Source organism: Penicillium bovifimosum (genome assembly GCF_028826915.1).
Source record: "Penicillium bovifimosum strain IBT 22155 chromosome Unknown utg000001l_segment0_segment0, whole genome shotgun sequence".
In the NCBI taxonomy this organism is placed as follows: domain Eukaryota; kingdom Fungi; phylum Ascomycota; class Eurotiomycetes; order Eurotiales; family Aspergillaceae; genus Penicillium; species Penicillium bovifimosum.
In genome coordinates this window covers 1,610,266-1,637,159 of record NW_026622710.1, presented here as the reverse complement: position 1 = coordinate 1,637,159, position 26,894 = coordinate 1,610,266, and the positions used below count along the sequence as shown (strand labels likewise).

At 50.7% G+C, this 26,894-nt stretch overlaps 11 protein-coding genes across 11 annotated transcripts; 6 read left to right on the top strand and 5 right to left on the bottom strand.

Moving 5' to 3' along the window:
- Positions 1-797: 797 nt before the first annotated feature.
- N7515_000621 (uncharacterized protein) lies at positions 798-1,867 on the bottom strand (the record flags this gene model as incomplete). The annotated part of the gene is made up of 2 exons (XM_056661365.1): positions 798-1,271; positions 1,322-1,867. 2 exons carry the CDS (start codon positions 1,865-1,867, stop codon positions 798-800), a joined length of 1,020 nt encoding a protein of 339 aa, XP_056526531.1.
- A 2,177-nt stretch (positions 1,868-4,044) lies between these two features.
- On the top strand, positions 4,045-5,034 carry sho1 (osmosensor SHO1; the record flags this gene model as incomplete). Its single annotated transcript, XM_056661364.1, has 3 exons — positions 4,045-4,113; positions 4,166-4,324; positions 4,384-5,034. The coding sequence occupies 3 exons, from the start codon at positions 4,045-4,047 to the stop codon at positions 5,032-5,034; spliced, it is 879 nt and encodes a 292-aa protein (XP_056526530.1).
- A 1,885-nt stretch (positions 5,035-6,919) lies between these two features.
- On the top strand, positions 6,920-8,218 carry N7515_000619 (PQ-loop repeat-containing protein; the record flags this gene model as incomplete). Its single annotated transcript, XM_056661363.1, has 7 exons — positions 6,920-7,076; positions 7,204-7,238; positions 7,327-7,412; positions 7,487-7,514; positions 7,628-7,757; positions 7,813-7,869; positions 7,923-8,218. 7 exons carry the CDS (start codon positions 6,920-6,922, stop codon positions 8,216-8,218), a joined length of 789 nt encoding a protein of 262 aa, XP_056526529.1.
- Positions 8,219-8,879: 661 nt separating this feature from the next.
- Positions 8,880-11,311, top strand: N7515_000618 (CheY-like superfamily; the record flags this gene model as incomplete). The annotated part of the gene is made up of 3 exons (XM_056661362.1): positions 8,880-10,158; positions 10,214-10,863; positions 10,919-11,311. 3 exons carry the CDS (start codon positions 8,880-8,882, stop codon positions 11,309-11,311), a joined length of 2,322 nt encoding a protein of 773 aa, XP_056526528.1.
- A 1,190-nt stretch (positions 11,312-12,501) lies between these two features.
- N7515_000617 (uncharacterized protein) lies at positions 12,502-12,705 on the top strand (the record flags this gene model as incomplete). The annotated part of the gene is made up of 1 exon (XM_056661361.1): positions 12,502-12,705. The coding sequence occupies one exon, from the start codon at positions 12,502-12,504 to the stop codon at positions 12,703-12,705; it is 204 nt and encodes a 67-aa protein (XP_056526527.1).
- A 392-nt stretch (positions 12,706-13,097) lies between these two features.
- Positions 13,098-14,476, bottom strand: N7515_000616 (mitochondrial 37S ribosomal protein mS45; the record flags this gene model as incomplete). The annotated part of the gene is made up of 2 exons (XM_056661360.1): positions 13,098-13,781; positions 13,997-14,476. The coding sequence occupies 2 exons, from the start codon at positions 14,474-14,476 to the stop codon at positions 13,098-13,100; spliced, it is 1,164 nt and encodes a 387-aa protein (XP_056526526.1).
- Positions 14,477-15,998: 1,522 nt separating this feature from the next.
- Positions 15,999-17,816, bottom strand: N7515_000615 (RNA-binding protein; the record flags this gene model as incomplete). Its single annotated transcript, XM_056661359.1, has 1 exon — positions 15,999-17,816. One exon carries the CDS (start codon positions 17,814-17,816, stop codon positions 15,999-16,001), a length of 1,818 nt encoding a protein of 605 aa, XP_056526525.1.
- A 1,962-nt stretch (positions 17,817-19,778) lies between these two features.
- Positions 19,779-20,431, bottom strand: N7515_000614 (mitochondrial 37S ribosomal protein bS16m; the record flags this gene model as incomplete). The annotated part of the gene is made up of 3 exons (XM_056661358.1): positions 19,779-19,823; positions 20,011-20,203; positions 20,355-20,431. 3 exons carry the CDS (start codon positions 20,429-20,431, stop codon positions 19,779-19,781), a joined length of 315 nt encoding a protein of 104 aa, XP_056526524.1.
- Positions 20,432-20,695: 264 nt separating this feature from the next.
- On the top strand, positions 20,696-21,657 carry N7515_000613 (NADHX epimerase; the record flags this gene model as incomplete). The annotated part of the gene is made up of 4 exons (XM_056661357.1): positions 20,696-20,776; positions 20,834-20,942; positions 20,999-21,064; positions 21,131-21,657. 4 exons carry the CDS (start codon positions 20,696-20,698, stop codon positions 21,655-21,657), a joined length of 783 nt encoding a protein of 260 aa, XP_056526523.1.
- Positions 21,658-21,831: 174 nt separating this feature from the next.
- On the bottom strand, positions 21,832-24,336 carry N7515_000612 (WD repeat PLAP family protein; the record flags this gene model as incomplete). The annotated part of the gene is made up of 3 exons (XM_056661356.1): positions 21,832-23,693; positions 23,746-24,199; positions 24,289-24,336. 3 exons carry the CDS (start codon positions 24,334-24,336, stop codon positions 21,832-21,834), a joined length of 2,364 nt encoding a protein of 787 aa, XP_056526522.1.
- Positions 24,337-25,402: 1,066 nt separating this feature from the next.
- On the top strand, positions 25,403-26,738 carry N7515_000611 (WD40 repeat domain-containing protein; the record flags this gene model as incomplete). Its single annotated transcript, XM_056661355.1, has 6 exons — positions 25,403-25,412; positions 25,481-25,594; positions 25,648-25,687; positions 25,744-25,839; positions 25,922-26,535; positions 26,602-26,738. 6 exons carry the CDS (start codon positions 25,403-25,405, stop codon positions 26,736-26,738), a joined length of 1,011 nt encoding a protein of 336 aa, XP_056526521.1.
- Between the last annotated feature and the right edge of the window lie 156 nt (positions 26,739-26,894).

Here is a 26,894-nt window from a genome sequence, read left to right as displayed (position 1 = left end):
TCTAAATGGGGCTGTGGCGCAACGGTAGCGCGTGCGACTCCAGTTCGCAAGGTTATCCGTTCAAATCGGGTCAGCCTCATCTGCTTTTTGTCTGTTTTTTTGGGCACTCCTTTTTGGGTTCTTATCCATAACTAGAGCTTTGGTAACTCTGGTTTTAACAGCCTGTACGAATCCAATTGGTCATTCTCTCTGGGATATTGAGGTCTTTCATTGCAAGAAATTGTGATTTGTGTGTCTGGTCGGAGAAAGCCCTAAGTTGGAGCCCTTTCTACTACCGCTGCCTACACCAGCCCTTGCCTCAACAAACGTACATAATGTAGTCCTGACTCCTTGGTGACGGTGGTTTTTACTTTTTGAAATTTATAGGGGGCAAAAAGGAGAAAACAACATGTTCAACGCTATCAAAGCGTAAAAAAAAGTTGAGGCTGACCCGATTTGAACGGATAACCTTGCGAACTGGAGTCGCACGCGCTACCGTTGCGCCACAGCCCCAAATTGATGATGTATTGGGAGAATTAGGCAATCAATGAGGTTGAAAAGTAGTATGTACGTACATAAAGCCCTGTTTACGGATGGAATGGTCCTTCAATTGACCGAATGGCGTTTGCCAGAGCCTTAGCAAAACATAGGCTTGGCATCGCCGCCTCATTCATCCAGAAATTTCTGGCTGAATTCAGCAAGTCTCACTTGCTTCTCCAGCGTCTGAATGGTAAAGAAAAGACAGAAGCCTTGATTCATTATATTATGGCTATAAATTCTACTAAGGGAAATTCTCAAATTGAGACAATGGAGATGTGCTACAGAGTCCCTGGGCCCGACAGTACTTTTGACACACTCCATACGCCCGCACGAGCCAGCGCCTGCTCATATCGATCATCCTCAATGGGATACTCCTTAGCAAAGCATCGTAATCGAACAGTATCGACCTTACCGGGCCGACAGTCTACCCACCGACAGGCATACATGAAAATAGGATAAGTGGCCAATGTTGACTTTCTGTAGCCTTCAACAGATGGCTCCCATTCGCCTACTTTGATATCGAGCGCCGTGAAAGGCGACCATGGAACCGTCGTTGGATCAGTGATCCGTTCATAGTATAGCTTTTCCCCTGCCACGTAGCGCAATGCTTCTTCGACAACAGCTGCATTGAGCCATGAATCTACCATGGGTCTCCAGCCGTTTATTCCCTCTTCGCCGTAGGGGAAATTCGAGTTGAGCTCTAGGTGTTCAAGACTGGGGAAGCATGCCGCTCCACTGAGTACGTCGTAGGACTAGGGTGGTAGTTAGCGGCGTTTTTCAGTGTCCGGTGACTTGTACATACCAAGTGACCCTTGAATCGCAGGTCGATTCCGAGCCTTTGCAGCCGTGGAAGCGCACTAGCGAGGTTCTGGAGCTCCTCGAAGGTGAAGAGGCATCTGATCTGCTCCTGGTCCCTCCTGTTGAAATTAGTCTGCCGGAATCGCAGACGCCCGAGGTTGGGGCCATGGCGAGACACTAAAAGACGGAGGATATCCTTGGACAGGTCATATGCAGTGAAGGCCTCTAAGGCATTGACGCTCTGCAAGAACTTGTCTAGCCGACTGTATAGGTCATCCGAGATATCCGGGGATGTTCCATCGTGGATTCGCAGTGCTAGCGATGTCACGTCGGGGGTCTTTCCTGTAAAGAGCGTTAGAAGCTCAAGCGATTCAGCCCCGCCATCAAGACCCAGATGTCTTATGTGATGACAGCGGTCCCATTCATTTACTCGCTCGGAGTCAACCGCAAAATTTGTCAGGCAGAGAGTGCGTAGCGGAGGTATGCTGTCTCCAGAGCCAAGGGAGAATAGCGGCGCTGAATCACGCCGCGAGCGGGTGATATATTTCATGTCGAGCCGATCTAGACATGGTAGTGCTAGCACTACATGTTTCAACCCATCCAGGTCTTCCCTAGCATAAGAAGCAACGCTGAGAGAACGTATACAATGCGATACATACTTGACTGGAACGATGGGCAAGTTGTACGGCCAGCCTTCGAAGTACAAGCCAGGCACCAACTGACGCGCATCTAGGTGCTGCAACACACTATAGGGAAGTGGGAAGCGGCCACGCCATCTGTTAGCTCGTCAGCTATCAGGCTCGTTTGGGGCGTTTCACCATAACTGCACCTAAGAACCACTAGTCGTGGCAGCTTCTCCACAAGAGACAGCAGTAACGGCGACAGAAGCGACGGGGTATCCTCCGCGGGGTTGTATAGAAAATAACCCGATACGATGAGGATACGAACACAGTGGAACAGCTCATCTCCCGCTTCCTGAAGATCATGTAGCATCCGACGTCCCGTGTCGCGCTTTGGACGGAAGTGGAGATGGAGGGTTTTGAACAGAACGGGCAGTGCTAGGCGACGAAAGCCGCGGCAGGTCAGACTCAGGGCCTGTAGAGTCGAATGAGAGTCCCATCGTAGCTTCGTGGTGGTTCAAAGCGTTACTACTATTTTCTTGCCATGTGAGATAAACCCTATGGAAACTCACGCAGTCCAGTATGTATTCCCATATTAATATTGGGATTGGCGGGATGGCACCCAAACTCTCGTTCATCATGGCCCAAGGCGGTCTTCAACAAGTCGAGGCACGTGTGGACGGTGTGGTACCGGGCCAGAAATTGGGAGGTAATTGCGGCGCGCTCAGGAACACGGCGGATGTTGGGGCCCAGGGGCGCTTCTCTTCTTGCAGATCCCTTCTTCTTCCCTGTCACTTTCACTGACCTCTTTCTCTTCCTAACTTATCTCATACATAATAGTGTCCACTTCATTTGCACCGTCGTCCTTCTCAGCTACTCGCTCTCTGCCGCGCGCTGCTTCCACCTCTTCCTCTTCCTCTGCCTCTAACGCCGTCTGCCTTCATTGACTACATCATTACCATCGCCCTCATTCCCACGCTGCGGCTTCTCCACAACTGCCTTTCTCCCGCGGGCAGCTCCATTTCTCCTCTGGCCGTAACTCACCCCCATTGACGTTCATTCCGCCGCTACCGCTTCTCCGCCACTACCGCTTCTCTGCAGATTTGCCAGGGTCTTTCTTATGTTTATGCCGATGATCTTCTCATTAACCCGATCTAGCTCGCTTTACATGCTGTCCCTGTCGTCTCATTGCGGCATTTCGTAGAAATCTAACCTTGCCAGTTGCCGCTTACTGCCAACAGCCCAGAACTTTTTCTTCACTCTTCATTTACAAACCTACTCTACACGTTCTGCGGCCCGGTAGCGTCTTGTACGTAGTAGAACTGTACAGTAGAATACGTGTGCACTGATAGGGCGATTGTGGGAAAGAAAAAGCGGAGGTGACTAAGGCAAGATATTTATAGATTTCAACCAGATCGAGTTCTATGAGTAGTTTTCTTTTTCTGTGAGAGAGATTGGGAGTTGACTTTAGAACAAATCAAACTGTTCAAACAGTACCAACGAATTGTCAGAATCCACATATCAATATTTGCCTCGCAAACACTCGAAAGTGTGCAATTTCGCAAAAGAATCGAGACCATCGATTTCCAGGGGTGGCCCGAACTCCACCGTGTAGACCACCTTGGCACCTCTTTTCCTCCTTTTATCAATTCCTCCTCTTCTCACTCAACTTCAACTTTCGGTTTTATCCGTCCACTCTTTTCTTTTCTTCTATCGCAGCTTCTTCTCTACTTTCTTCCCTTTTGACCAGCCTGGTGCTGTTTCACCTCTCTCTGTAAGGGGGGTTTTGCCTTTGTGACTCCCAACCTCTTCGTTCACCCCGCGGATTGTCTCTGAACCCACTTGGTTCTTAGCAAGGTACAATTGAATCCTATATCCTTTTATCCTTTCCTGAGGTCCTTATTATCATTCTGCGTATTCATTCATTACTGCGAACCTGGTCTGTTTGTTCCACACTAACTAGCATAGTCGCTCTTTCCCATCGCGTCCGCCTCGTTCAGGACTATCAACAAACTTTTATATATCATCCCGTTCCCTCTTCGCCCTTCGACTCTTCCGTCTCAGAATCGCTCTCCAAACCCAATTCCAATCTCAAAATCTACTCAAAATGGGCAAATTCCGGCCCAGCAATATTCTAGGCGATCCGTTCGCGCTTGCGACCGTCTCAATTTCAATCGTACGCTCGCATATTTCCCACTCGACCTGGCGTCGACTAACATAACTATTAGCTGGCGTGGCTCATTGCCTTTATTTCATCTATTATCGCTGGTGTGCAAGAAACAAAATACCCTAACTACTCATGGTGGGCCATCAGCTATATGTTCTGTGTCGTTGTGGGCTTGACCGCGACTTTTGGCACTGATACGGGTCACGTATATGGTGTTGCGGTATGATACCTCTCCAAGTGTAATACCGTCCAAGACATTGGCACTGACAATGTTTCCAGATTGTCGGATACCTTGCCTGCGGTCTCGTCCTAACATCCACGAGCGCAAACAACCTGATCTACGAAAACCATGGCTCCATGCAGGCAGCAGGCGCAGGTTTCATCTTGCTGTCCATGATCATCATCATCTGGATCTTCTACTTCGGCTCCTCGCCGCAGGCCACTCACCGCGGCTTCATCGACTCCTTTGCTCTGAACAAGGAACAGCCCCCTGAGCCCTCCTATCGCGGCAGCCGCCCTATGTCCAGCGCATTCGGTACCCGCCCAGAGACCATGGCGACCAGCAACACCCCGCAGATGTACACCTCTGCTCAACTGGGCGGCTTCGAGACCTCGTCTCCTGTCTCTGGATATCCCGGCGGCGCGCCCGGCACCGAACGTTCCTCATCTGCGCCTCGCTTTGGTACCCCCAATCCCCCGACGACCGGAAACGGGGAGCAAGAAGCGGGCGAAGTGCCTCAGCCTACGGATTACCCTTATCGGGCCAAGGCGATCTATTCATACGACGCCAACCCAGAGGATGCCAATGAAATCAGCTTCGCCAAGCACGAGATCCTAGAAGTATCCGATGTGAGCGGCCGATGGTGGCAAGCTCGGAAGTCGAACGGAGATACTGGCATCGCACCGTCGAACTACTTGATCCTTTTGTGATCTGTGAAATTCGTATGCGTGATGTCGTTTTGCTTCGTTTCCGTCTGAGCTTTTCCCCGTTTCTACTGTCGCAAAATCGGTTTCCCTTCCTTTGATACCCTTCGGATCCTCGACGTGTGTGTATTCTTTCTGGTTCCTCTTTAACGTGACGTCTTGATGGCCTCCTTTTTTGTGTTGCATGTGCGTTCTATTCTTGCCAAGTATTTTTGTGATCTGGGGTTTTGTTTTGGTCTAGCGGGTGGTTATCCCGGCTCTTTTCAATGTATTCGTTTTTTCCATGTCTTTAAGGTGCTAATTCTCTATTGTCATGTCGGAATCGAGTTCGGAACTGGGATCTGTTGACCTCAAATCAAACTTGTTCCTTTTACCTACATGGAAGACACTGTAGTACAAGGGATAGCAAAGCCCTGAATCGCCAATGCATTTCATCTTATGATTGCACTTGAATCTGGGATACCTATGACCATGATGGATGTATCGAAGCACACTTCGTTCTAGAACGTGTCACCGAACCTATCTGAGGGTCAACCTTGGTTCTGCTGGACTCCAACCCTGGGTCATCTTGTTGCTAATTAAAACAACCTTGGAATATTTAGTTACATAGAACTTGTTTAATCTGATGGATTGCCTTTGATCTTCATGGGATCTCCAAATCTGAAATCGAACATGTCAAAGCGGGTAGCCACGTGTGGTATGTGCGCCGGAGAATTGATGAACAATGGGAATGAGCATCGGGTTGCATGGGATTGTACCTCGATAACTCGATAGTTAACTCGGTTAGTGCTAACCATCCATCTATGCAACGTCGAAGTATACAAGATGTTCGATTCTATTCAAATTCACTCAATTGTAACATCGAGCTTTTCGACCGTTTATCTCGCCACTGAATCGCCCCACTTATTCGAGCGTCCACCAAGCCGTTGGCCCGTTGCATACACACTACAATGTACGCACAACGTACTGTACAATAATAATCGATCGACAACAGCCAGACGCAAGTTCACGCAACATCCAAAAGAAACGCAATATGCCCGGTTCAGGGAACGACATCGTAACTCGAAATCCATATTCACTACCCTTCTCCTCAGTCCTCCATTATCTAGTCCTAGTCACAAGCCCATGATCTTCCCCTCTTCCAACTAGCATGCAAGTGCAGCAAGTCCCATACGCTTCTTCGGGTATACTCTCGAGCCCAATGATCCAGCTCCCACGCGCCTCAAAGCGGGGAGAACCGAACGAACCTACTTCTTGGCCGAACTAGCATCGATTCCTTCTCTTGATGTCTTTCCTATTCTTCTCTATCCAGAATAACCCTACGCCCATGACACCCCAGCTAGACACAAGTTACAACCGACCCCTCCATACACTAATGCACTAAAACACGAAGATCCCCAAAAGAACCAACCAGACCATCCACAACCGCCAAACGCCTCACCGCTGCATTTCTCCCCTCAAGCTTGCTTGCCCACTCTCCCTTATCACGTCTTGCTCTATCCGTTCTATCCTGCACTGTAACTGTTCACCGTGCAGTTCATGCCCGCGATACTCGCGGCCTATCTGTCTCTGACTGGCCAGAGCACGGCGGTAATTGGGCGCTCACATGCTAGGGCCTGTGCATGGCGGAGAAAATAGCTTCTTTCCAACTAGTCAGCGAGATCGGTTTCAAATCCTCGGTTCGAACCTGCTTCTTGTTCCGATTGTGGGTACTTGTAGAGCTCTTGGCTGGTGCTGTCGGGTTGGGTTTATAGCATTGTGTACTTGTGTGCTTGTGTGTGTTTTTCTCGTTACTTTTATCTTTTGCAATTGGACTGTATCGGACACCAACTTTGGAGAATTGATTACCATCTGCGACGGCACGGAATACCGTGTTTCTCTTTCTACCAAGATGTCCTCGGAAGGAAATGTTACCTTGGCATCGACTGTCCTCGGCACTATCGGGACAGTCCTATGGTGCATTCAGTTGATACCGCAGATCTGGTACAACTGGCGACGAAAGAATACAGATGGATTTCCCGCTGCGATGATGTTTCTCTGGGCCAGCTGTGAGTTGTGTTTGTTTTTCTTTTCCCCGTGCTAATCTCCGATCTGATTTATGGGAAAGGAAACCGAGAAGGGAAAGAGAAAGGCATCGGGTTTGAAACTTCACTTACTTACGCAAAATCCATGCAGGTTCGGTTCCAATGGGCGCATATCTGATCTTGCAGGTGAGCTAAAGAGCGCGAGTTTATTCGATTCTCTTGCCTTGGAGCGTTTATTTATGGATCTCTGACCGCTATGTTGGTTGTTCCATAGCAAGTCAATCTCCCGTTACAGATCCAGCCTCAGATTTTCGGGTTCTTTTCTCTTGTTAGTTGGGGTCAGATTCTTTACTATAATCAGTGAGTGAACTTTGTTCTTTTCTTGTCTGGGTTGTGTGTATGTGAACTTTTATGCTCATTCGTCAATTTCATAGTAACTATAGCAGAACCAAGGCAATCTTGGTATGCTCGGGTATGGTCCTATTATTTGGAGGCTTGGAGGCACTCCTAATTCTAACCTTAAGAGTATCGTTCATTCATCTATCTGTTTCTCCGCGAGCTAATAACCCTGGTAGATCCCATATAACAACGGCGTGAAATGGCCCGATATCGTGGTTGGCGTCGTAGCAACCATCCTCCTCAGCTTGGGACTCCTGCCACCATACTTTGAACTGTGGAAGCGAGACGGCCGAGTGATTGGTTTCAGTGGGTATCTCTAGAACTTCTGCAGGGCTGGAAACACAGTTGCTGACTGCAACAGATTGGGTCTTTCTCGCCATTGATACCTTCGGCGGACTGTTTTCTCTTTTTGCATTAGGTTCGTTTGATTCGCATCATACACTTGTGCCAACATAGCTGAACCTTTTACAGCGGCACAGGGCTCATTCGATGTGTTGGGAGGGATCATGTATATTTTAGTGGTGGTCCTCGAGGCGGGGATTTATATTAGCCACATTGTCTGGCGGATTCGCTATCGCAAGCTGCTCAAGGAAGCCAAAGAGACAGGGAAGAGCATTGATGAGTTACTTGCGAGAGACGGTACACAGGACACAGGGGACCCTGAGAAGGGGTTTGTTCCTGCTTCTCCTGGGGATGTTGGGAACCAAAGACAAAAGCAGGGGGCATCAATACCTCATATTGAACGTGGTGAGATTGAGAAACTCTGACCTATGGCTTTACGATGCAGATGATGAGACCAGTACATAGCAAAAGAATCACGGTACATAAATATTGAATATAGGTAAGCGCAACCTGATATGGTTCTCCAGAGCTCAGAGCTGTTCATACCGAGGTATCTATATTCTAGCCATATTTACCTGTTGAGTGCATCCGAAGAGAGGACACAATGGCCTATAACCTGGATATTCTCGAATGAATTCTCTTTGACCTCAAAAACCGAACAGGTGAGAGAATTGGTGGAGTGATTCTGAGTGAGACAGCAATTTTTCTGGAGTTAGGCTTAGTTAAGGCTCGAGATGCAAGTTTGAGTATGTACATTACTGTTCATAAGTTGGGTTCGTTCAGGGGGTTACGGGTTATGCTTGAAACTTGAGTATTCCACCACAGTCTAGAACGCTCTTCAAGTCATCTCGTGAAAATCCCAAAGACACGTAAAATAGCTCCTCAAGCGAAGACTTTGCTTTTGCCCGGGAGATCAACGTGTGTCACTTCCCCTCATTGACTTGACTTGACTTTCATTCCTTGTTCAGTAGCTATTTGTCCTCTTTCCTCAGCTCTTCAGCTCTTCGGCTCTTCAGCTACTATTAGTTACTGCCCAAAGCTACAAGAAAAACGTGTGCTTCTCCCCAGAATGGCTTGAAAGTCACGATGCCCGACCGAATTTCTCGTTTCAAGGCAAAATTGCTCGGTCGATTATCTCCAAAAGCGGATGCGGATCCGAGTGCCCACCCCAACTCAACCCCCCTCTCTGATCCGCTTCATGTCTCCAACAAATCCCCGGCATACAGCATCGTCTCTGCTCCAGCTGGTCGCTCCGTCGAGGATATAGGTTCTCCAGACCAGGTCGAACCCCCGTCTCGAGAGACCCAACAGAAGACCTCCGCATCGGCACCTCCATCCGAACGCCATCCTCCTACAGGGACTCGCACCGGTACCTCGTCGTTGACCGAGCCATATAACTCTTCGCAGCCGACTCCTATCTCGGGCGACGGTCCAACCCCCCTCGAAACACCTCCGTTGGCGACTCCTCAGCATTCCGACAACACCTCCTTCCAGTCCGCCACCCACTTGAAATCCCAGACCCCAATCTCCGCCGACAGCCAATTGACCCCGACTCTGAATCCGGTGACAGAATTGGCTACGGATGATCGCCGACCGTCTGCCTCTTACTTCACGCCCCCTTCGAGCAAGCGCCCTACCCTGGCGACCCGCCGGCAATCTCTTCTCCCTGCAACGCAACAACACCTGATAAGCGGCGTACAGGAAGGAAATCTCTTCTCTTCAGACCCCGGCAGTGGTTTCACTCCCTACATTCCTTGCGAGATGGTCACACGTCGGATTTGGGTCAAACGACCGGGTGGCTCGGCTACCTTGGTGCCGTGCAGAGAGGACGCAGTGGTGGATGAGCTCCGGGACCAGGTGATCATGAAATATACGAACTCGTTAGGCCGAAGCTTTGATTCGCCCGATATCGTGATTCGGGTTTCGCCGCGGGATGGCTCGAATCGAGGCCACACCGAGCGTCTTTTGGGCCCAGAGGAGGTCCTGTCCTCGATCCTCGATTCATACTACCCCGGTGGGCAAACGATCGAGGAAGCGTTGGTGATCGATGCGCCGACACGGAGAACCCCGAAGCCATCGCCACGCCATTCCATCTACCAGCACCACCACGCGGAACCCGGCGAGCATGGAGATTACTTCCCTCTCATGCCGCCGGTCAATGCGACCGCAGGTTCGCCGTCGGTCCACCCTCCGTCGGCCACGGCTAGTGCACCATCGATCTCGATTCTGAACACGGGGGTTGCTCCTGCGCTGCCATCCCCCGGAACACGCAGACGGCTTCCAGGGCATCCAGGGCAGCGACCTCCGCTTACACGACACAAAACAAATTCTCCCACGCTTCATACTCAAAATCCTGGTGTAATAGGTATGTTTCCTCAGAGGACCGTTGCTCTCATCCGGAATACTAACACGTCCCGTAGACGCCGGGATGTCTCCTCATTCTCAGTCTATTCCTTCCACCGCGCCCACATTGCCAACGCCTCCTGCGGCAGCACCGCCAGTAGAGTCTTCGCAGCCAAAATCACACACTCCCCCAGCGGCATCACCTCGCACGCTCAGAAAGCCCAAAGCCGCCACTTCTCCCGGTACAATGTTTGGCGGATTGATCGACGGCACCGTCCCGCCAATCAATGTCCTTATCGTGGAAGACAATATCATCAACCAAAAACTTCTGGAGGCCTTTATGAAGAGGTTGAAAGTGCGGTGGAAGTGCGCAGCGAACGGCGAAGAGGCAGTGCGGAAGTGGAGGCAAGGCGGATTCCATTTGGTCCTGATGGACATCCAGCTTCCCGTGATGAACGGTCTGGATGCCACCAAGGAGATCCGGCGTCTAGAGCGCTTAAATGGCATTGGTGTCTTCCCGAAGACAGCCTCTGGGCGTTTCAGCGCGGCCAATACCTCTGCACCGGACAGGAGAATCGGCCTCCACCGGACCGTCAGTGAACAGGACACTTTAAGCGATCTTTCGTTGTTCCGGAGTCCGGTCATCATCGTCGCATTAACAGCCAGCAGTTTGCAAAGTGATCGACACGAGGCATTGGCTGCTGGCTGCAACGACTTCTTGACTAAGGTATGTTTCGTCTGCTGCTGTTGATTCTGAACTGTATGCTGACCTTTCCCCATAGCCCGTCGGATTCCCCTGGCTCGAGCAGAAAGTGACGGAATGGGGCTGCATGCAGGCCCTGATCGACTTCGAAGGCTGGCGGAAATGGCGTGGGTTTGTAGACTCTCCTCGTCCCGCCTCGCCGGCCACGCCAGCCATCGACTCATCAGCCAGTCCAATGCAGGGTGGCTATCGCACAGAGCCGCATGAGCCTTCGTCGCCTTCTATTTCACGTGCGGATGCCAAGAAGTCAGACGAAACCGACAGGCCCTCCCTCCCCGACGCTGCGCAACTCCTACGAGAAGATTCATGGGGTAGCGGCAGTCCCGATACATTAGATTCGCCCTCGAGCCCGCAGCTGCCCACACCAGATGCGGCAGCACCTAGCGATATACCCCCTCTGAACGAAAGCTAAGCAAACCGTTGCTCTGATCTTTCTCCTATTTGCTTCGACCATTATCTCTTCCATTGGATACCCCGCATAGCGACGTCTCTTTTCTCTTCTCTCCTATACCGGTTTTCCATTTGGCATGGGTAGTATGGGCGCTTCTTCCCTGGGATTTGGCTATCTTGTCGCTATTTCTCGCCCTTTGGAATTTCTTTTGAGTCATTTATATCTGGTCGCTTGAGGACTATATGTCCGCATAACTTTTGCCTGTGCCACCTTTTTCTGGCTCTCTTTTGTCGACTTTGTTTTGATCTTCACTTCCATGCATTAGACATCCTCATATACACGAACGAGATGTCCCTTATGCCTTTCTTTTTTTTGGTCTCATTGTATAGTTTTCTGCTCTCGTTGTGGCTCTGTGTATTTATTCGGGCATTATATTGCTATGTAGAATAGTTCATGGTATCAGTGTTTACTTGTGTGCCTCTCACCCTGGAATTCCATAGCTACCCCAGTCCTAGAAGGTTGTACACAGTAGGTAGTGGGATAAATGAAAAGACCTCACTCATAGAGTCTTGACCATCACTCGAGCACCAGACAAAGAAAGTGTCTTACCTGCATATCCGCATTCCATTCTATCGTATTCTCGCAGCTACGGTAGGCTGGTAGCACAGTATCTCAAGCAATACCCCAGCTCAAACAAAGTACCTACCATCTGAAGTAACATTGGACCTCGACAACACATCTGATCAGCTGACAAGTGACAACGTGTACTTATTCTCTGCTCCAAGTTCAAAAGTCTCATCCGTGGAACCTCATACCCCCACCCAAAGCCAAAGAGACAAAGACCCAACCCCCTTCCAAGGTTGTGCCTGTCCATCAGGTGATCCCAAATCCATTCCAACCGTCACCTGCGATATAGCATTCTATATTCGCATGTGACCGTATTCTTTGTGTTCTTTATCGACATTAGTTTTAATACTCGACTTTCCCCCTCAGAACTCGTTACTCGACTCGAGAGATTCATTCCATATCTACCATTCAATACGTACTACATACTACGTGCTCTGCATACTACTCTATATAATCCCAGAACGCTGCTCGGATATACCAATCCACCAAAAACACCAATCACCAAACCACCCATAACTACAATCTATATAATTTGCTTCGCTTCGCTCAGCAAAATAACCCACGGGCTACCAGCAAAATCCAATATGCAATCTCCAACTACACTCGCGCCGGTCTCCGTGGCTGCTGCTACGCCTGCGGCAAATAAGACCTGGTTGCGGACGGCGTTTGCCTCGATCTCGAGTATGCTGCTTGGTTCGAGGACGCAGGAGGAATCTGAGTCTGATGCTATCTCTGGGTGGGTTGGGACGAGGAGGAGGCGGTGTCGGTCTGTTGGGGAGGCTCGTTAGGGTTCTATTTGAATTTTCTAGGTTCTACACAGTAGGTTCTTGAGGTTGAGGGAAATGCGATGGGGATATGAAGCTGGTTTGGTTTTCTTTATTGTTGGCAAGGTGCTGTGCATTGTGATCTATATACAGCTGAGTCTGGTATTCGAGGCTCCTTCCCGTGGATTTATGAGGCTGCTCGGCGTGTCTTCGGTCTTAATGGAAGATCTACTCAGCTACTGATTGGGAATATGTGTAACATGGAGCCATGGAGAATGTAAAATGGGTTGGGATATAGGTACATAATGATCAGCCCTCCTTCATACAACAGTATGGGTACAAGTAAAATTACAGAGGCCGTAGCCAAAAAAATGCTGAAAAACACAAATCAAAGACAGATCCCGAGAGGAAACATATCAAGCGTCCACACGCGTAGGAATTTTGACCTCGCCGCGTGTACGGTCACGGTGAGGCACTCCGTAGCGACGGCCAATAGCCCACGGAGCACGGCCATCCTTGCCGGTCGTCTCCGCAGTGTAGACAGTATCCTTGATACGGTAGTCGAAGCGAGATTCCTCGGGGGAAACGATGGTCTGCATCTGCTCGCGGCGAGCCGCGGCGCGCTCGCGGCGCCTCTTCTCAGCGGCGTCCTGGCGCTCCAGTCGCTTGGCGTGGGCATCCGCAACGGCAAGACGCTCCTTGGGGTTTGTGATACGGTCACGCTCCAGGGAAACCAGGTGGGGGTGGGGGATGCGGACATCAGCGGGTTGCAGGATCTGGCGTCGGTTGTCGCCCTTGCCGACCCAGCCGGTGGCATTGGGATTCTCGATGATCTTTTCGGCGAGATCGGAGGGGTGGGAGATCGCGCCAGCCTCGGAGTGCTCCATTGCGGGGGCCGCGGAGAAGACGCGACCGGCCTCCACACGAGTGAAGCTGCGAGATTCGGGCACGGGGTAGAAGATTTGGGTTCCTGTCAGGGGGTGGGCGGGGAGGTCGTTGATGGGTTCGTGGAATTGTTGGCGTTCGCCTTGCTCGGCAAGAGGTGTGGTAGGGACCATCTCGTGGATGGCCCGGGCATAAGGCAGAGCTAAGGGTTTACCCTGTTTTGGAATTCGTCAGTTCATGTCATACGACCAGATGAAAGAAATCCAAAATGTAAAAGTAACATAACACAATTCAGTTCAAAAAAGGGTATAACCATGTAGGTGTCTTCAAGACTAATCGATTTTTGTGACTCATCATATGCGTGGAGGACTGGAGGCAAGTCCGACAGGAACAAAAGGAAAGAGGGCAAAACAGAGGGAAACGGGCTTACCTGTTTGCGCTGTCTCTGCTCCAGTTCCACTAATCTCACCACAGCTGCAATGCGCTGCATATCAATCCCAAGGTCCACGCTGACAACTCGCACACTCTGTCCCTTGGTCACAACGCGGTTATAAACCTCATTTCGGAGCTCTTCACTGAGGATCGGCTCGCTAATGAAGTTTTGGTTGTTGGGAAATGGACGCCTGCTGTCCGGACCGTCGGAACCTCCTCGCTGTTTTAAGCGAGTAAGATAGTTGGTCTCTCCAGGAATGTGGTGCTTCAAAGCGGCTCCCTCGGTGCTGAGCCATTCGAACATCTGCCGACGGAGCTTTGTCTGTGGTGCTGCCGTGGCGGAGAACTGACGGGAAAGGCATTGTGATGGGGTGGAGAATAATGAAGGAACGGAGGTTGTTGAAGATGAAGAGGAGGTAGATGTGAGGTAGGGAAGAAGAGTGTTGGACACACTCCGGCTCTGTATCCGGGGCGCCATCTTGAGGGATATTATGGGAATGAGAGAGAAGTACTGAGTCAAACTAAACCAAGGTATTGGAAGTTAAGAATCAAGGAGATCCAGCTGCCATTGACCCTTTTGCAGCAAGAATTGAAGTATTGAGGGATGGGCAGAGGTCGGGGTGTCGCGGGAAGTGTCGATGTTTGCAGGGGAAGAAACTTCTCGGTAGTGTCCTCACGTGATGCCCCACCGAGTATACAGGAACCGAGTTCAAGATACGGGCAAGGAACATCTTCCTATTTCTTTCTGCGTATTCTCATGTTAATTTCTCGGCTTCTTCTTACAGAGCTTTGTAGGAAGACACAAATAGATGATCAATGCATACTTCTCAGCTTTCCACTCATTCGTTCGGCCTGACTTCACACTATCTGAATCAACCTTCCAATCAGAAGAATCACTTCGAGTATACATCGGTCTGTACGATAGTTTATCCTACATCCTGGTCATATATGCATCAATCGCGTCTCAGCAGCTGAAACCAGTTCATTGTATCAAGTACAGTTCGAAGCAAATGTATCGGTATCGAACCCCCAAGCAAGACGAGGGTGAAAAAGATAGATGAAAAGAATAACAGACAACATGCCTCATTTCCTCATCCATTCTTGGAAAAGCAGCAAGCCAGACTCAAAGCGGAACGAGCGGGTATTCAGGCAAGAAAGAAAAGCAGCATCAGAGCAGAAATGCATGGACCAGACGCTTTTGGCCTCCGCCGGTATGAGTGGATAGATTGGCAGGAGAAAGATAAAAACAGAACGCCTTGGGACAATATGTGGTCGCCGTAAGCCGATGTCATGTCCTTCCATAGCTCGTGCCATTTGAGTTGAGAGAAATATTAGAAGAGAAGCTAAAGAAAGCCACATAAGACCCCTCTTTCGTACTTGCATAGAAATAGACGACGCATTGCAAAGGCAAGTAAATTAGCAATATCCTTTCCGATCCACGCAGACGATGCATCGAGAAAAGATCCAGGGGATAGATGTAACAAACAGGGGGAATCACGTCGAAATAAAGTAGATAACAGTTCCCCTAGATCCCCTCCCAGGCAGACAGCAAACACGGCATTAGTGTGCATTGCCTAGGATTATCGAGCAAGAGAACAGAACAAGCAAGAAAACACGTGGGTATGAAGGTGTGAACGAAACGAATGGCCGCAGAAACAAACGCGCTGTTCGAGCGCCTCGCGCCGACCAGATAAGAATACAAGTTTGGCAATGACCTGAAATGCAATCCTCCCAATGAAAAGAAAAAGGAATGTAAAAGCGCCCGGGTTCCCATGCAACAGAAAGAAGCAAAGCCAGTTTGAAGAACACGCAGCAAACGAAGGGGAAGGGGAAGAATAGAAAAAAGAGAGTAGAAAGCAAGTCCGAAACAATACTCCCGAGAGTTATGCAGCCGCCGAATGCTGATCTAGCTCACGAAAAGAAAACAATCCCCAGTGCGCCAGATACCTCAGTTCGTTCAAACATGTCGGGCATTATCCCAATATAACGCTTGGATGGCCTTAGCGACCCATCATGTAGTCAGGGTAGAAGGAATTATAGCCGTTCAAGTTCGGCCCTGCATTAGTGCCGCCAGCACTAGAAGGTGGTGGTGGCGATGGCATCATCATAGAATTGGCTCCATTTCGGATCCCCAGGCCCGAGTTGGGGTTGTATGGAACGTTACCCATCAAAGCAGCGTGCTGATTTCCTGGGTTATGCATGGCGGCACCATTGCGCATTGGTGGCCCAGGCATGCCCATGCCAAGACCAGGGGGTGCTGCCAGTCCAGGAGGTGGGCCATTGACAGCGGAGAACATGTTGTTGTGAATTCCGCTCAAGCTGCTGCCTCCAGGGACCGCACCTTGTCCTGAGACGGAGTTGGACGAATTCATGCTGCCGGGTTGACCCGAGCGCACACCAAGAGGGTTCTTTGAGAAGCTGAGACGGATGCCGGTCTTGACACTGTTCGACAGCTTGTAACCATACAGCTCATTGAGTGCTTTGCTAGCCATAGCAACCTCGTCAAACTCCACAAAGCACATGGGCCCGTTCTGTTTGTTACGGAAACAAAGTCGCTTGTACCCACGCTGTTTGGAGAAAAGGGCTTTGAGTTCCTCCTCAGAAGTGTCCGGTGGCAAATTGCCCACGTACAAGGTGTTGCAAGGAGGATTCAGGTCATTCGGGTTCGCAGCAGGAAGGCTGTGGCGAGGCGTATGCTGAGCGTTGTATGGGAAAGCATGACCTTGGCTGGGGTACCCAGAACCCGGCGTTCCACCACCCATGCGCTGGGCATTACCCCCAGGATAATTGGGCAATGGTGGCGACGTCATGTTAGTTGCTAGGGTCAAGTTGGCAAAGCGGGTGGTCGGTATTTGAGGGTTAGTGGCCCGACGGCCGGCGGAGACATTGGTGGTATGGCCATTCTCCGCATATCCCACCGGATCTTTGAGAAGCTCACCCGTCTCCTCGTCCGGGTCTTCATCAATCATGGACTTTCCAGTTATGCGATGGAAATTATCAATGCCATTTCCGATCGGAGATTGTGGGGAGAAAAGGCTTTGCATACGCGAGCCTGATTCAGAAGTCGGAGGAAGTCCTTCGCCGATAGTCTGGTTGGGATTGGCTCCTGAGAGCCTCTCCAAACTCTGGAATGTGCCGTTGAAGCGCGAAGACTGACGCGCGAGGGGCCCGTTCGAGGCTCCCATCAGCGCACGGCTCGCGGTGTGATCAATGGTGTTGCGACGCGTGTTTGTCAGATTCGCGCCCATCTGACCGTTGTACATTTCGACGACCATATTGGCGTCGGCCTTGGAGTTTGGCTTGCCATCAAGGAGGGCTCTAGCTTCTTCGGCAGCGGGCACAGTGGTGAATCGGGCGATCGCGGTCAAGAACCCGTCATCCTCCGGGAGGTCCAAGGTCACGAAGTCCGCGTCGACGAAGTCCTTGGCGAAGAGTAGCATACTGCGAAGCGCTTCGCGACTCGTATTGCGCGGCAATTTGCGCATAAGAATCGCACCTCCATTTCCGGGGCGACCGAGGCTGTTCAGGCCACCCTGGAGATTGCGATCGGTATCGCCCAAGCGCATGTTGTTATCGAATGAGGCTGCTGTGCCGATAGGAGAGAAAGGGTATGAGAAAGATGGATTCATAGAAGGCGCTTGTGAGGCACTCGGGCTATACACGTCGGTCGACATCGCATGCTGAGCCGTCAACGGCACTTGCGAAGTAGGGAGTGACTGCTGTGGGGGCGATGAACCAGATGAAACGGACTCCGTGAGTTGTGTAGTTCCAAATGAGCCGGGACTCGTGCGAGTGGACTGGCTAGAGCTGCCGCTCATCCCTCCACGAAATTCGAAGATTTTGATTTTTTTTTCGCCTTCAGGGTGTCGCGATCACACACGGGTGGATGACCCAAGAGTTCGTGATTAAAAGTTAAAAAATAGGAGTCGCAGGTTTTTGATAGTCGAAGTGAGGCGCAGTGATCGGTAATGCGACAGAGATTCGGCGTACACGAGAGAACGCGATGCAGCGATGGAAACGAGGGAAGGCGATTAACGATTCGATCGAATGTCGAGTTCACTAAGGGTGTCTCATCGGATTTGCGACAGGTGCACTATGCGCGGGGCACTGGAAGAACGATTGAGATAAAGATGGTGAAATGGACAAGAATGGGTGTATGATGGATGCCAAAGGGAGAGAGGTTGAAAGAGGGGAGAAAGACAGGCAGGGGGGAGGAGGGGGGAAAGAAGAAAAGAGTCCGGAACGGTCGAGTGCAGTCCACAGGTGCCAGATCCATGGATCTGCTTTCACGACGCGACTCAATGGGGAACGGGTATGTGACAGTGCATGTACATGGGGTTGTATGCAGATCCCCCTATTAGGGGATGTACCCCAAACTAAATGACAGTACACAGTCACAACTTTACACAGTCTTACAGTGTGGCCCTGGAACCTAGCCGCTTGCAGAGTGCCAAGTGCGTGCCCCGAGTTTGACTGTGGAATGCCCCGGTTTTTCCCTTTTCTTCCTCTTTTTCTTTTTGATAAACTGGATCGGATCGACGGGGTGGATCAAGAAAACATGTCTCTTCTAGAATAGAAAAGCACGGCCATGCAAGTCTGTGCCTATGCGGCTTGCCGTGACCCCGGCTCTGCACAAGGTTGGGGCTCCATAAAATGAAACACCCACATTATTTCAGGGATGTCAGAGATTACTCTAACTATTGGAACTGGTAACTATTTGAGAACATCCCTGTAGAAGGACTGAATCTCACTAAGATCCAGTACCGAGTCCATACAATAATACGTTCAGGGCTGCCATTCAACCAGATTCTTGGGTACATACTTCCACATCTGCCGTTGCCGTTAATCAGACCAGATCGTAAGAGCTAACGGCTTTCGACTACCTCATCCCCGGTCCTCTTCCTGACCTGATACATCAACTCACCTACATATAGTTACGACATAATCACCGGACTTTTCACTACGCAGTAGATTTGATACATCCATGGAATCACGAAAGTCAAAAACTGACGATCCTCCAGGGCTGCTGACCAATTGCCACGGGCCTAACCCCGGTAACACATGGGATTGGCTGCGGATGGGAAATGACTTTGGCTTATCGAGGGGGCGATGGTTCGTTTGGTTGGGCCGTGGAGAGAAGCTAAGTACTTAGGGGCTCTGTTAGCTCTACAAAACGTGTGCCTGGAGCGGTCATAGGCGCGTCAGGTGTTTTGGCTTTTATGGTTGACAGGCAAATACAATCTCCCCATGACATTAACTACGAAGTAGGATTTGAGGGCTGTCTACATGAAGAGTATGGTTCAGGAGATTTTGATACCTCATGACTCAACACCTGTATGAGCAAATTATGGACAAGGAGTGTAACACGCCAAACCACATACCTCGGTACGTGCCTCGTCGAAATGTGTTGGGTATTTTATGTGGTGGACAGATCCAGATCGTGTGAATAGATGTTCATGTTGCGGCTCATCTACCGCTTACATAGTAGAATCGAGGCAGTCAGGCTGCCACATAATATACAGAGGGTTCCCACAAGGCAACTCAATAACGCCAAAAATGCCAATAAAAGAGACTAGAAAGAAAGAAAATCCAGCGCCAGGGCGGTCGACCCGTCATCGATGGCTTGACTTTTCCAAGGTTCCCGGATGTTGTTCGGCCGATTACACAAAGAGCGTCGGCGGGAAGAAAGCTTGATATGACTCGACAATGTAGAGTTCAAGCATGCCACGCGCCACGCGGCCTCAAACAAGCAAGGAGTCAGACACGAGAACACCGATAATTCATGCCTTGTCAAAGGTAGTTGGTTTCGGTGCAACGAGACCAGCCTAGAGACAACCAAGAGTTAGCAAAGCTATCCGTATAATACCAACATAATCCCAATCGACAGATTATAACCATCATGAGTCCATGAGGTCTGCAGAGACTAAAACCTCCCGACAATAGCCGTCCGCACCCCTTGAATCTCGCCGTTCCTCAAACTCTCGCGGGTACAGAAACAAGGGTCCAGCTTACCATGCTCATCAGCTTCCAAACGGGATCACTCGGCTGTGCACCAACACCAAGCCAGTACTTTGCGCGTGAGCGGTCAAGCGCAATCTCCTTATATGGGCGCGCATTGGCATTCTCCTCGTACAGGTTCGTAGGACGTTTCGGGATGGGGTTGTAGGTGCCGATGACTTCGAGGGGCTTAGCGCCGCGGGCGGAGCTGAAGAGAAAAGCGTCAGTTCCAATTCTTCTTATATAAAAGCACAGTGTATTCCAAGCACTTCGGGCCCTAGACTGCGTGACCGCAGTGATTGGCGTTGGGGGCCCGGCGGATCGGGGAAAACATCAATTGACGAGGAGAAACCACGTACCGGGCTTGCGCAACGACGATGTTGAAGAAGGGGTTGTGCTTGTTGCCAAAGCGTGCGAGACGAATCCGGAGGACCATTTTGGCGGATGTGTGATGCTTTTCCAAATGATGAGGGCGAAAAGCTGGGCCTTTTGATGGTCTCGGATGTCCTCCGCAAAAGTTCTGGGCGGTGCGGAAGAACTGTTGATCCGTGTTCAACCCAAAATGGACTAGCGATATCGGTGATGTAATGGTGTGAGGACCGTCAGTAGATGAGCTGGTTCTTGGATTAATTGGGACAACTTCTGTCAATATCCTTCATTCAATCGGTCGATGAACTGAGTCTCACTTAAACAAACCTGTATGATCCGTTCGACGCTTACTCGTCTTCGTATTCCTCGCCCCATTCGTCGCTACAGTAAACTAGCAACTATGTCTCTGAAGGTATACTTCGATTCTCTAATTTATTTACGAGAGCATCTAAACTCACAACTGCGCCAGGCAATCTCCGCCAAAGATGCTGCTTCGCTTGACAAGGACCTCATGGAGACCGGCGGCTGGTCTCTAGACCAGTTGATGGAGCTAGCGGGGCTGTCTGTCGCGGAAGCCGGTAAGCTCCATCAAGCTTAAATCCGTACTCATGGCGTACTGACAATGGGCAACCAGTATGGAGAGTTCACCCACCCAACTCGGGGAAGAACGTGCTTGTAGTCTGCGGACCAGGCAATAATGGTAAGAAGGACCCCATACAACTGCCAGCAGCAATAGGAACGACAACAGCCTCTAACAATACACCAGGAGGAGACGGCCTCGTAGCCGCTCGGCACTTAGCCCACTTTGGCTATGTACCGTCAGTATACTACCCCAAAGAGGGCAAAAATGAGCTTTACCAGCGCCTGAAAACCCAACTCCAAAACCTATCAATCCCTTTCGTCACGGACTTTCCATCAGCTTTAAAGTCAACAGACTACCTCATTGACGCCATTTTCGGCTTCTCCTTTGGTGGGCCATTGCGCGATCCCTTTGGCGACATCGTCTCGCAAATCGAGTTCGCTAGCGTTCCTGTGCTGAGCGTCGATGCCCCGAGCTCATGGGATGTCCAGAGCGGACCGCCAAAGGAAGGTCCTGGTGCGAAATTTATGCCAGGCGCACTGATTAGTTTGACTGCACCCAAGCCATGCGTGGCACACTACCGGGGCAGGCATTTTGTTGGTGGTAGGTTCTTGACGAAGAACATTGCGGAGAAATACGGGCTTGATATGCCGAAGTATCAGGGCGTCGATCAAGTTTTGGAGATCGGGGTTGATGCCGAGGGCAAGCTGTAGTAGAATAACTGAGGGTGCTACAACTCAATCGAACACGAAAACATGTTTAAACCTAGGTATCTAGCATGCAGCAGAAGAGAAGGCAATGAATAGTCTTTGTATGGGAATTGCGTTGTCGTCGTTAGAAATCATGTCTCTTTAGCCGATGCAAACCAAGTAGAATATACCGAGCTCTTAAAGAACCTCTCGGATCTCGCTAACGATACCCTTGATACGCGGCTCCTTTCCTGCGCCCGAAGCCAAGGTTCTGGTGAGAACAGCTTCAATCTCGTAGACCTCCTTAGCAGCACTCTTGACCTCCTCCCCGAGCACTGCCACAAGTGTGCCAAGCGCCACGAGTGCTCGGTAGACCGCCTCGGAGTCCTTCTCCCCAGAAATGATCCGAACCAGCTCCTCCAGGAGCACAAGACCGCGTTCTGCCGATTCGGAGGATTGGCCCCTACCCTCGGAGGTCAGATAAACGGCAAAATTGATGTACAGTGTCGTGATGGCGATTGTAAGGTTGCGGTTTGGTGAATCTCCACTGCTAGCCAAGGCAAGCTTCACTCCCGCTAGGATCTGATCGAATGAATTCATAGCCAAATCGCGGCCCTCGGGCGTCTCAAAGAGATTAGCGAATGCTCGCATAGAGAGCATTGCATTGTTGACGATAAGAGGGGCCTCGAAAACACCGCTGGATATCACACCCGACACGACATTTTCGCCCTGATACACCGCCGATGCTGTGAATGGCGCAGCCGCGGCCAGCAGACGAAGTATATCTAAACCAGGCAGTCGATTGGGAACAGGCCAAGTCGTGGCGACCTTCAAAATTAAGGGCACCCCAGCCTCGACTTCAGGCGAAGTTTTGAGCTGCTGAGATGATTCTAACTGACTGCACAAGGCAACGACCGTTTCCATCTCTGAGGGGTTCAAAGCTATGTCTTTCGCCCCGTCGGCCACGAGTTTTGCATTCAATTCCTGAAGCTTCTTCGTGATGACCTTGAGGTTTGCTGTGCGAATTGAGAGATAGATCTTCTGAGGGAGAACCTTAGGGCGTGGCTCGGGAGCCGGTGGCTGTTGGGTTTCTTCAGACGCCGCGGCATCTCCGGGGCGGTAACGTCGGTCCGATCCCCAAGGATCGGCGCCTGCAGGCTCCTGGGCGGATTGTCCGATAGTGGCACCTTGAGTGTTCTGGGTGATGAAGTTGGCGACCTGATCTAGGTAGTTCATAGAGAGCTCATTGTCTCCAATGAACTTGGTGGCAGCCTCATATGGATTTTGGGAGACGTTGTATGGTAGTTTCAGTGGGGGCTTGCCATCCTCTATGTCCACATCGAAAACGTAATCGTAATCCTGACCATGGTATTCGGTCTTGCGACCGCTGCTTCCAACCGAGTCCACCACTGTGCCGATAGCGACCCATTCCTGTGTTGCCGATGACCAGGTGTGAGCGGTCACGCTACCATTAGCCTCTCGGATCATCTGGACTTGACCCTCCTTGGTTCCGGACTTCTGTGCGAGGAATTCTGGACCAGGTAGCTCCTCTTTGTTGATCTTTCCAACTTGCTGCTCTGGGATAGCCGACTCCTTGACGGCCTGGTCAAACTGCTGAATAGCGTCCGGAGTTGCATGACGATCAGGACTCCTGCTGAAGACACGAGCAATGCGGTCACTAGCACCCGTGACGATGTCACCGGTCTCTGCGCAGGCTGCAACACTCCATACCGAGATTGCAGGGTGGGTAATTGTCTGTACACATTCGGTCCCATTCCAAATCTTCACAGTACGATCTTCACTGGAGCTTACCAGCTCACCAGATGGGAGCGCAGCCAGCGAGTAGATAAAGCTTTCATGGCCATGCAGAGAGGCGACAAGTTGACCTTGCAGTGTGTAAAGACGAATTATTCCGTCATTGCTAGCCGTGGCGAAGTTGGCGCCTGTAGGATTCGAGGCAGGCAGCTTGCACAATGCCCGGACGACGTCATTCGAGTTCTGTACGCTTGCGAGGAGGGTTCCCGAGGTGTTGTATACTCGAATGTACTGATCAGCACAGCCTGGAATAATGTTAGCATAAAATCCTTTTCAAATGGAGCGAGGTTACGATACCCGTGATAATTGTGTTATCGTCGTAAGCCAGCACGGCCCAAACGCTTGCCTCGTGTTCCGGCAGTACAACAGCACACTCCCATTTCCCGACCTCCCATAATCGGGCAGTAGAATCCCAACTGCCACTGACAACCCATCTGCCATTCGGAGACACATCCAGGGCACAGACGTTGGAGGTGTGACCCAGAAGCATTGCGTCCGCATTATCTTCGGCAGCCTTACCGGGCTGTCTGGCTTCAATTATTGCATCTTGTCCAGCTGACAGAACAAGGCCCTCTGGATATTCGGATGTGGGTGGGATATAGGCTAGGCTGTTGATGAAGGCGGTGCCGTGTGCAGCAATCAAGTAGTCGTATGCGGGGGGCGGGGTCGAGACGAGTTTCCAAAGACGAACTGTAGCATCACGAGAGGCTGAAAGGACCACGTTGGGATTGGGGAAGACCACAGCGCGAACCTAGGTCAAACAAGAGCAATGTCAGTTATTTGCGTGGCTCTCGTGCGCGGTCAATTGGCGTCTGTCTTGACGCTGGGAAGGAGCCTTACATCATCGCCGTGGCCCTCCAAAGTTGCGGAGAGCTTGAAGTCAGGCATACATAAAAACTTGTAGGGGGGAACAGGGAAACGATAGGAGATGGATGAAGTAGAAACTCGAGGGTATCAACGCGGAATAAATGATCAATCAAGCTCCCCTGGATGTTGTTGTCCTTTGATCGTTCCGGGGGATCGCCCCGCCCATCAGTAATCATCACGTGGGCGGTAACGCCATCTGGGGGGAACCTGCTAGAAGGCGGTTTTATGCAGTAGCAGAGACACGATGCAGTCGGAGATCCTTATGATTACTTGGATAAGACTCGTCAAGCTGAGAATATGTGGTCTACATGCAGGATTACCAGGACAGCCTGCTTCCTTGCGGGACTCGCCTTTCAAACATGAATCCCTGGCCAGCTTATAACGAACTAGAATGGCATCTTCTGTTCCTTCAAGAGCTTGATTTCTATCGGTGGAGTCAACAAGGCGCCTGTAATATGCCCTAACAGAGAAGGTCTCTGCTGCATCTTCGTGAGAGCAAATCGGCGTTGAAACCCGAGGATGAACCGAGGTACAAACAAAGCACAATCGCACAGAGAATCAAGAACCATTTGAATCGATTACACTCACCAAGTTTCATTATTCGTTCACAGCAAGACTGCAGTGAAAGCACAGTTGAAGGCCGTTGTCCCAAGTCGTTTAAGCACGAGCCTCACGTGTCTCAATTATGCCTAAACAAGACTAGCGCGTATCCTCTTACCTAACGCCCGTTATTGTTCGAAATTCAAATTCGATATTCCCATCGACACCAAGCTCAAGGAAGTCTTCAAGTAGAGAGCTTCTCTCCTTCAAAGGCTTCAAGGTGGTGGAACAAAATCCCATCCCACTTTCTTCGGTCCTTTGGTCTCAGCTCTTCCCTCGACCCCACGTCTCTGTTTGATGACTTGACGACTCTGACGAATCTCTTAAGTACTTTCAATTCACTAGACATATTGAACTTCCTCTGGGTCTATTTCCTGGATTTGTATCTTGATCTCAGTTGTGCGCTCTCCGTTGGACACACATCGCTACGCTGAGTTGATAGGCCATCTAATATCAACATCCAAATCTCTCCTTCGACATTATCAAAATGGCTGCCGGTAAGTGACTAGTCTAGCTCTGACTCGCAAAAATGATATTGGCATGTTCACTGACATGGCTTTGACAGATATCCCCAAGGTGGTCCCTCTGACTTGCCACGGACATTCACGTCCGGTGACGCATTTGAGCTTCTCGTCCACCGTGGAAGATGACCAGTACTACTTCATCTCTTCCTGCAAAGGTATTACCTTAAGCCTGTTTCAACATACCTGATCAGCAGCTAACCATCCACAGACAACAACCCCATGCTCCGTGATGGCATCACGGGAGACTGGTACGCCAGCTAAAAAGCCTCGTCCGAAAGCCCAGGAAAACTAACCCAACCTCCAGGATCGGCACATTCCTTGGCCACAAAGGCGCCGTATGGCAAGCAAGGCTTTCGGCCGATGCCGCCATTTCCGCAACAGCAGCAGCCGATTTCTCAGCGTATGCAAACACCCCCGTCTCCAACTCTAAACCTCACAGCTGGAGGTAACGGTAACATGAACTAACCAAACAAACCAAACAGCAAGGTCTGGGACACCTACACAGGCGAATGCCTACACACACTGCAACATGCACACATCGTGCGAGCAGTAGCATTCCCCATCCAAGCCAACCCACAAGTCCTCGCCACAGGCGGCGCAGAGAAGAAGCTGCGCATTTTCGACCTAGCCGGCGGCGGCGGCAGTAGTAGCAGCAGCTCACCAACCAGCCCGGTGACAGAGAACGCGCCAGCGAGCTATGAGATCGGCGCGGGCGTGCACGGCGGCACGATCAAGTCCATCGTCTGGAACCAGGATTACAATGTCATCACCACTGCGGCGGAAGACCGTAAGATTCGCTGGTGGGACCTTCGCTCGCGACGCCCGATCGTTGAGCATGCTGTTGATGGTACGATCGGTTCCTGTGAGCTGAACAGTCTTGCGACTCGGCCTAATGATGCTGGAATTTTGACTGTTGCTGCTGGGAAGAGTGTTTATCTGTTTGATGGTGTGCAGCCGGGTCGATTGCTTAAGAAGGTCGATTATGAGTATGACGTTGCTAGTGCTGCGGTTAACAGCGAGTCTGGTCGATTGGTTACGGGAAGCGCGAATGATACTTGGGCGCGGGTTTACGATTTGAATACAGATGAGGAGCTCGGTATGTTCCTTACTTTTGTGGCTTTTGTTGCTTGTTCAAGTGCAGAGTGATGCTAACCTTCGGCAGAGGTGCAAAAGGGTCACCATGGCCCTATCTGGTCTATTTCTTTCTCCCCCGATGGCAAGCTTTACGGAACGGGTAGCGAGGATGGAACTATCAAGTTGTGGAAAGCCTGCCGGGACCCTTACGGGCTGTGGAGGTGAAACCCTCAAGCTTGATAATAGTGACAGTGTACAAAATCAGAAAAAGACCGCAGAAAAGCTTTCCCACTATTATTTGTGCTTATCTATCCTTATTTGGAGCCATCACTGGCTGTGACCTGCAGTCTCTCATTCTTTGTCCACGGGCTAGTGAGATGG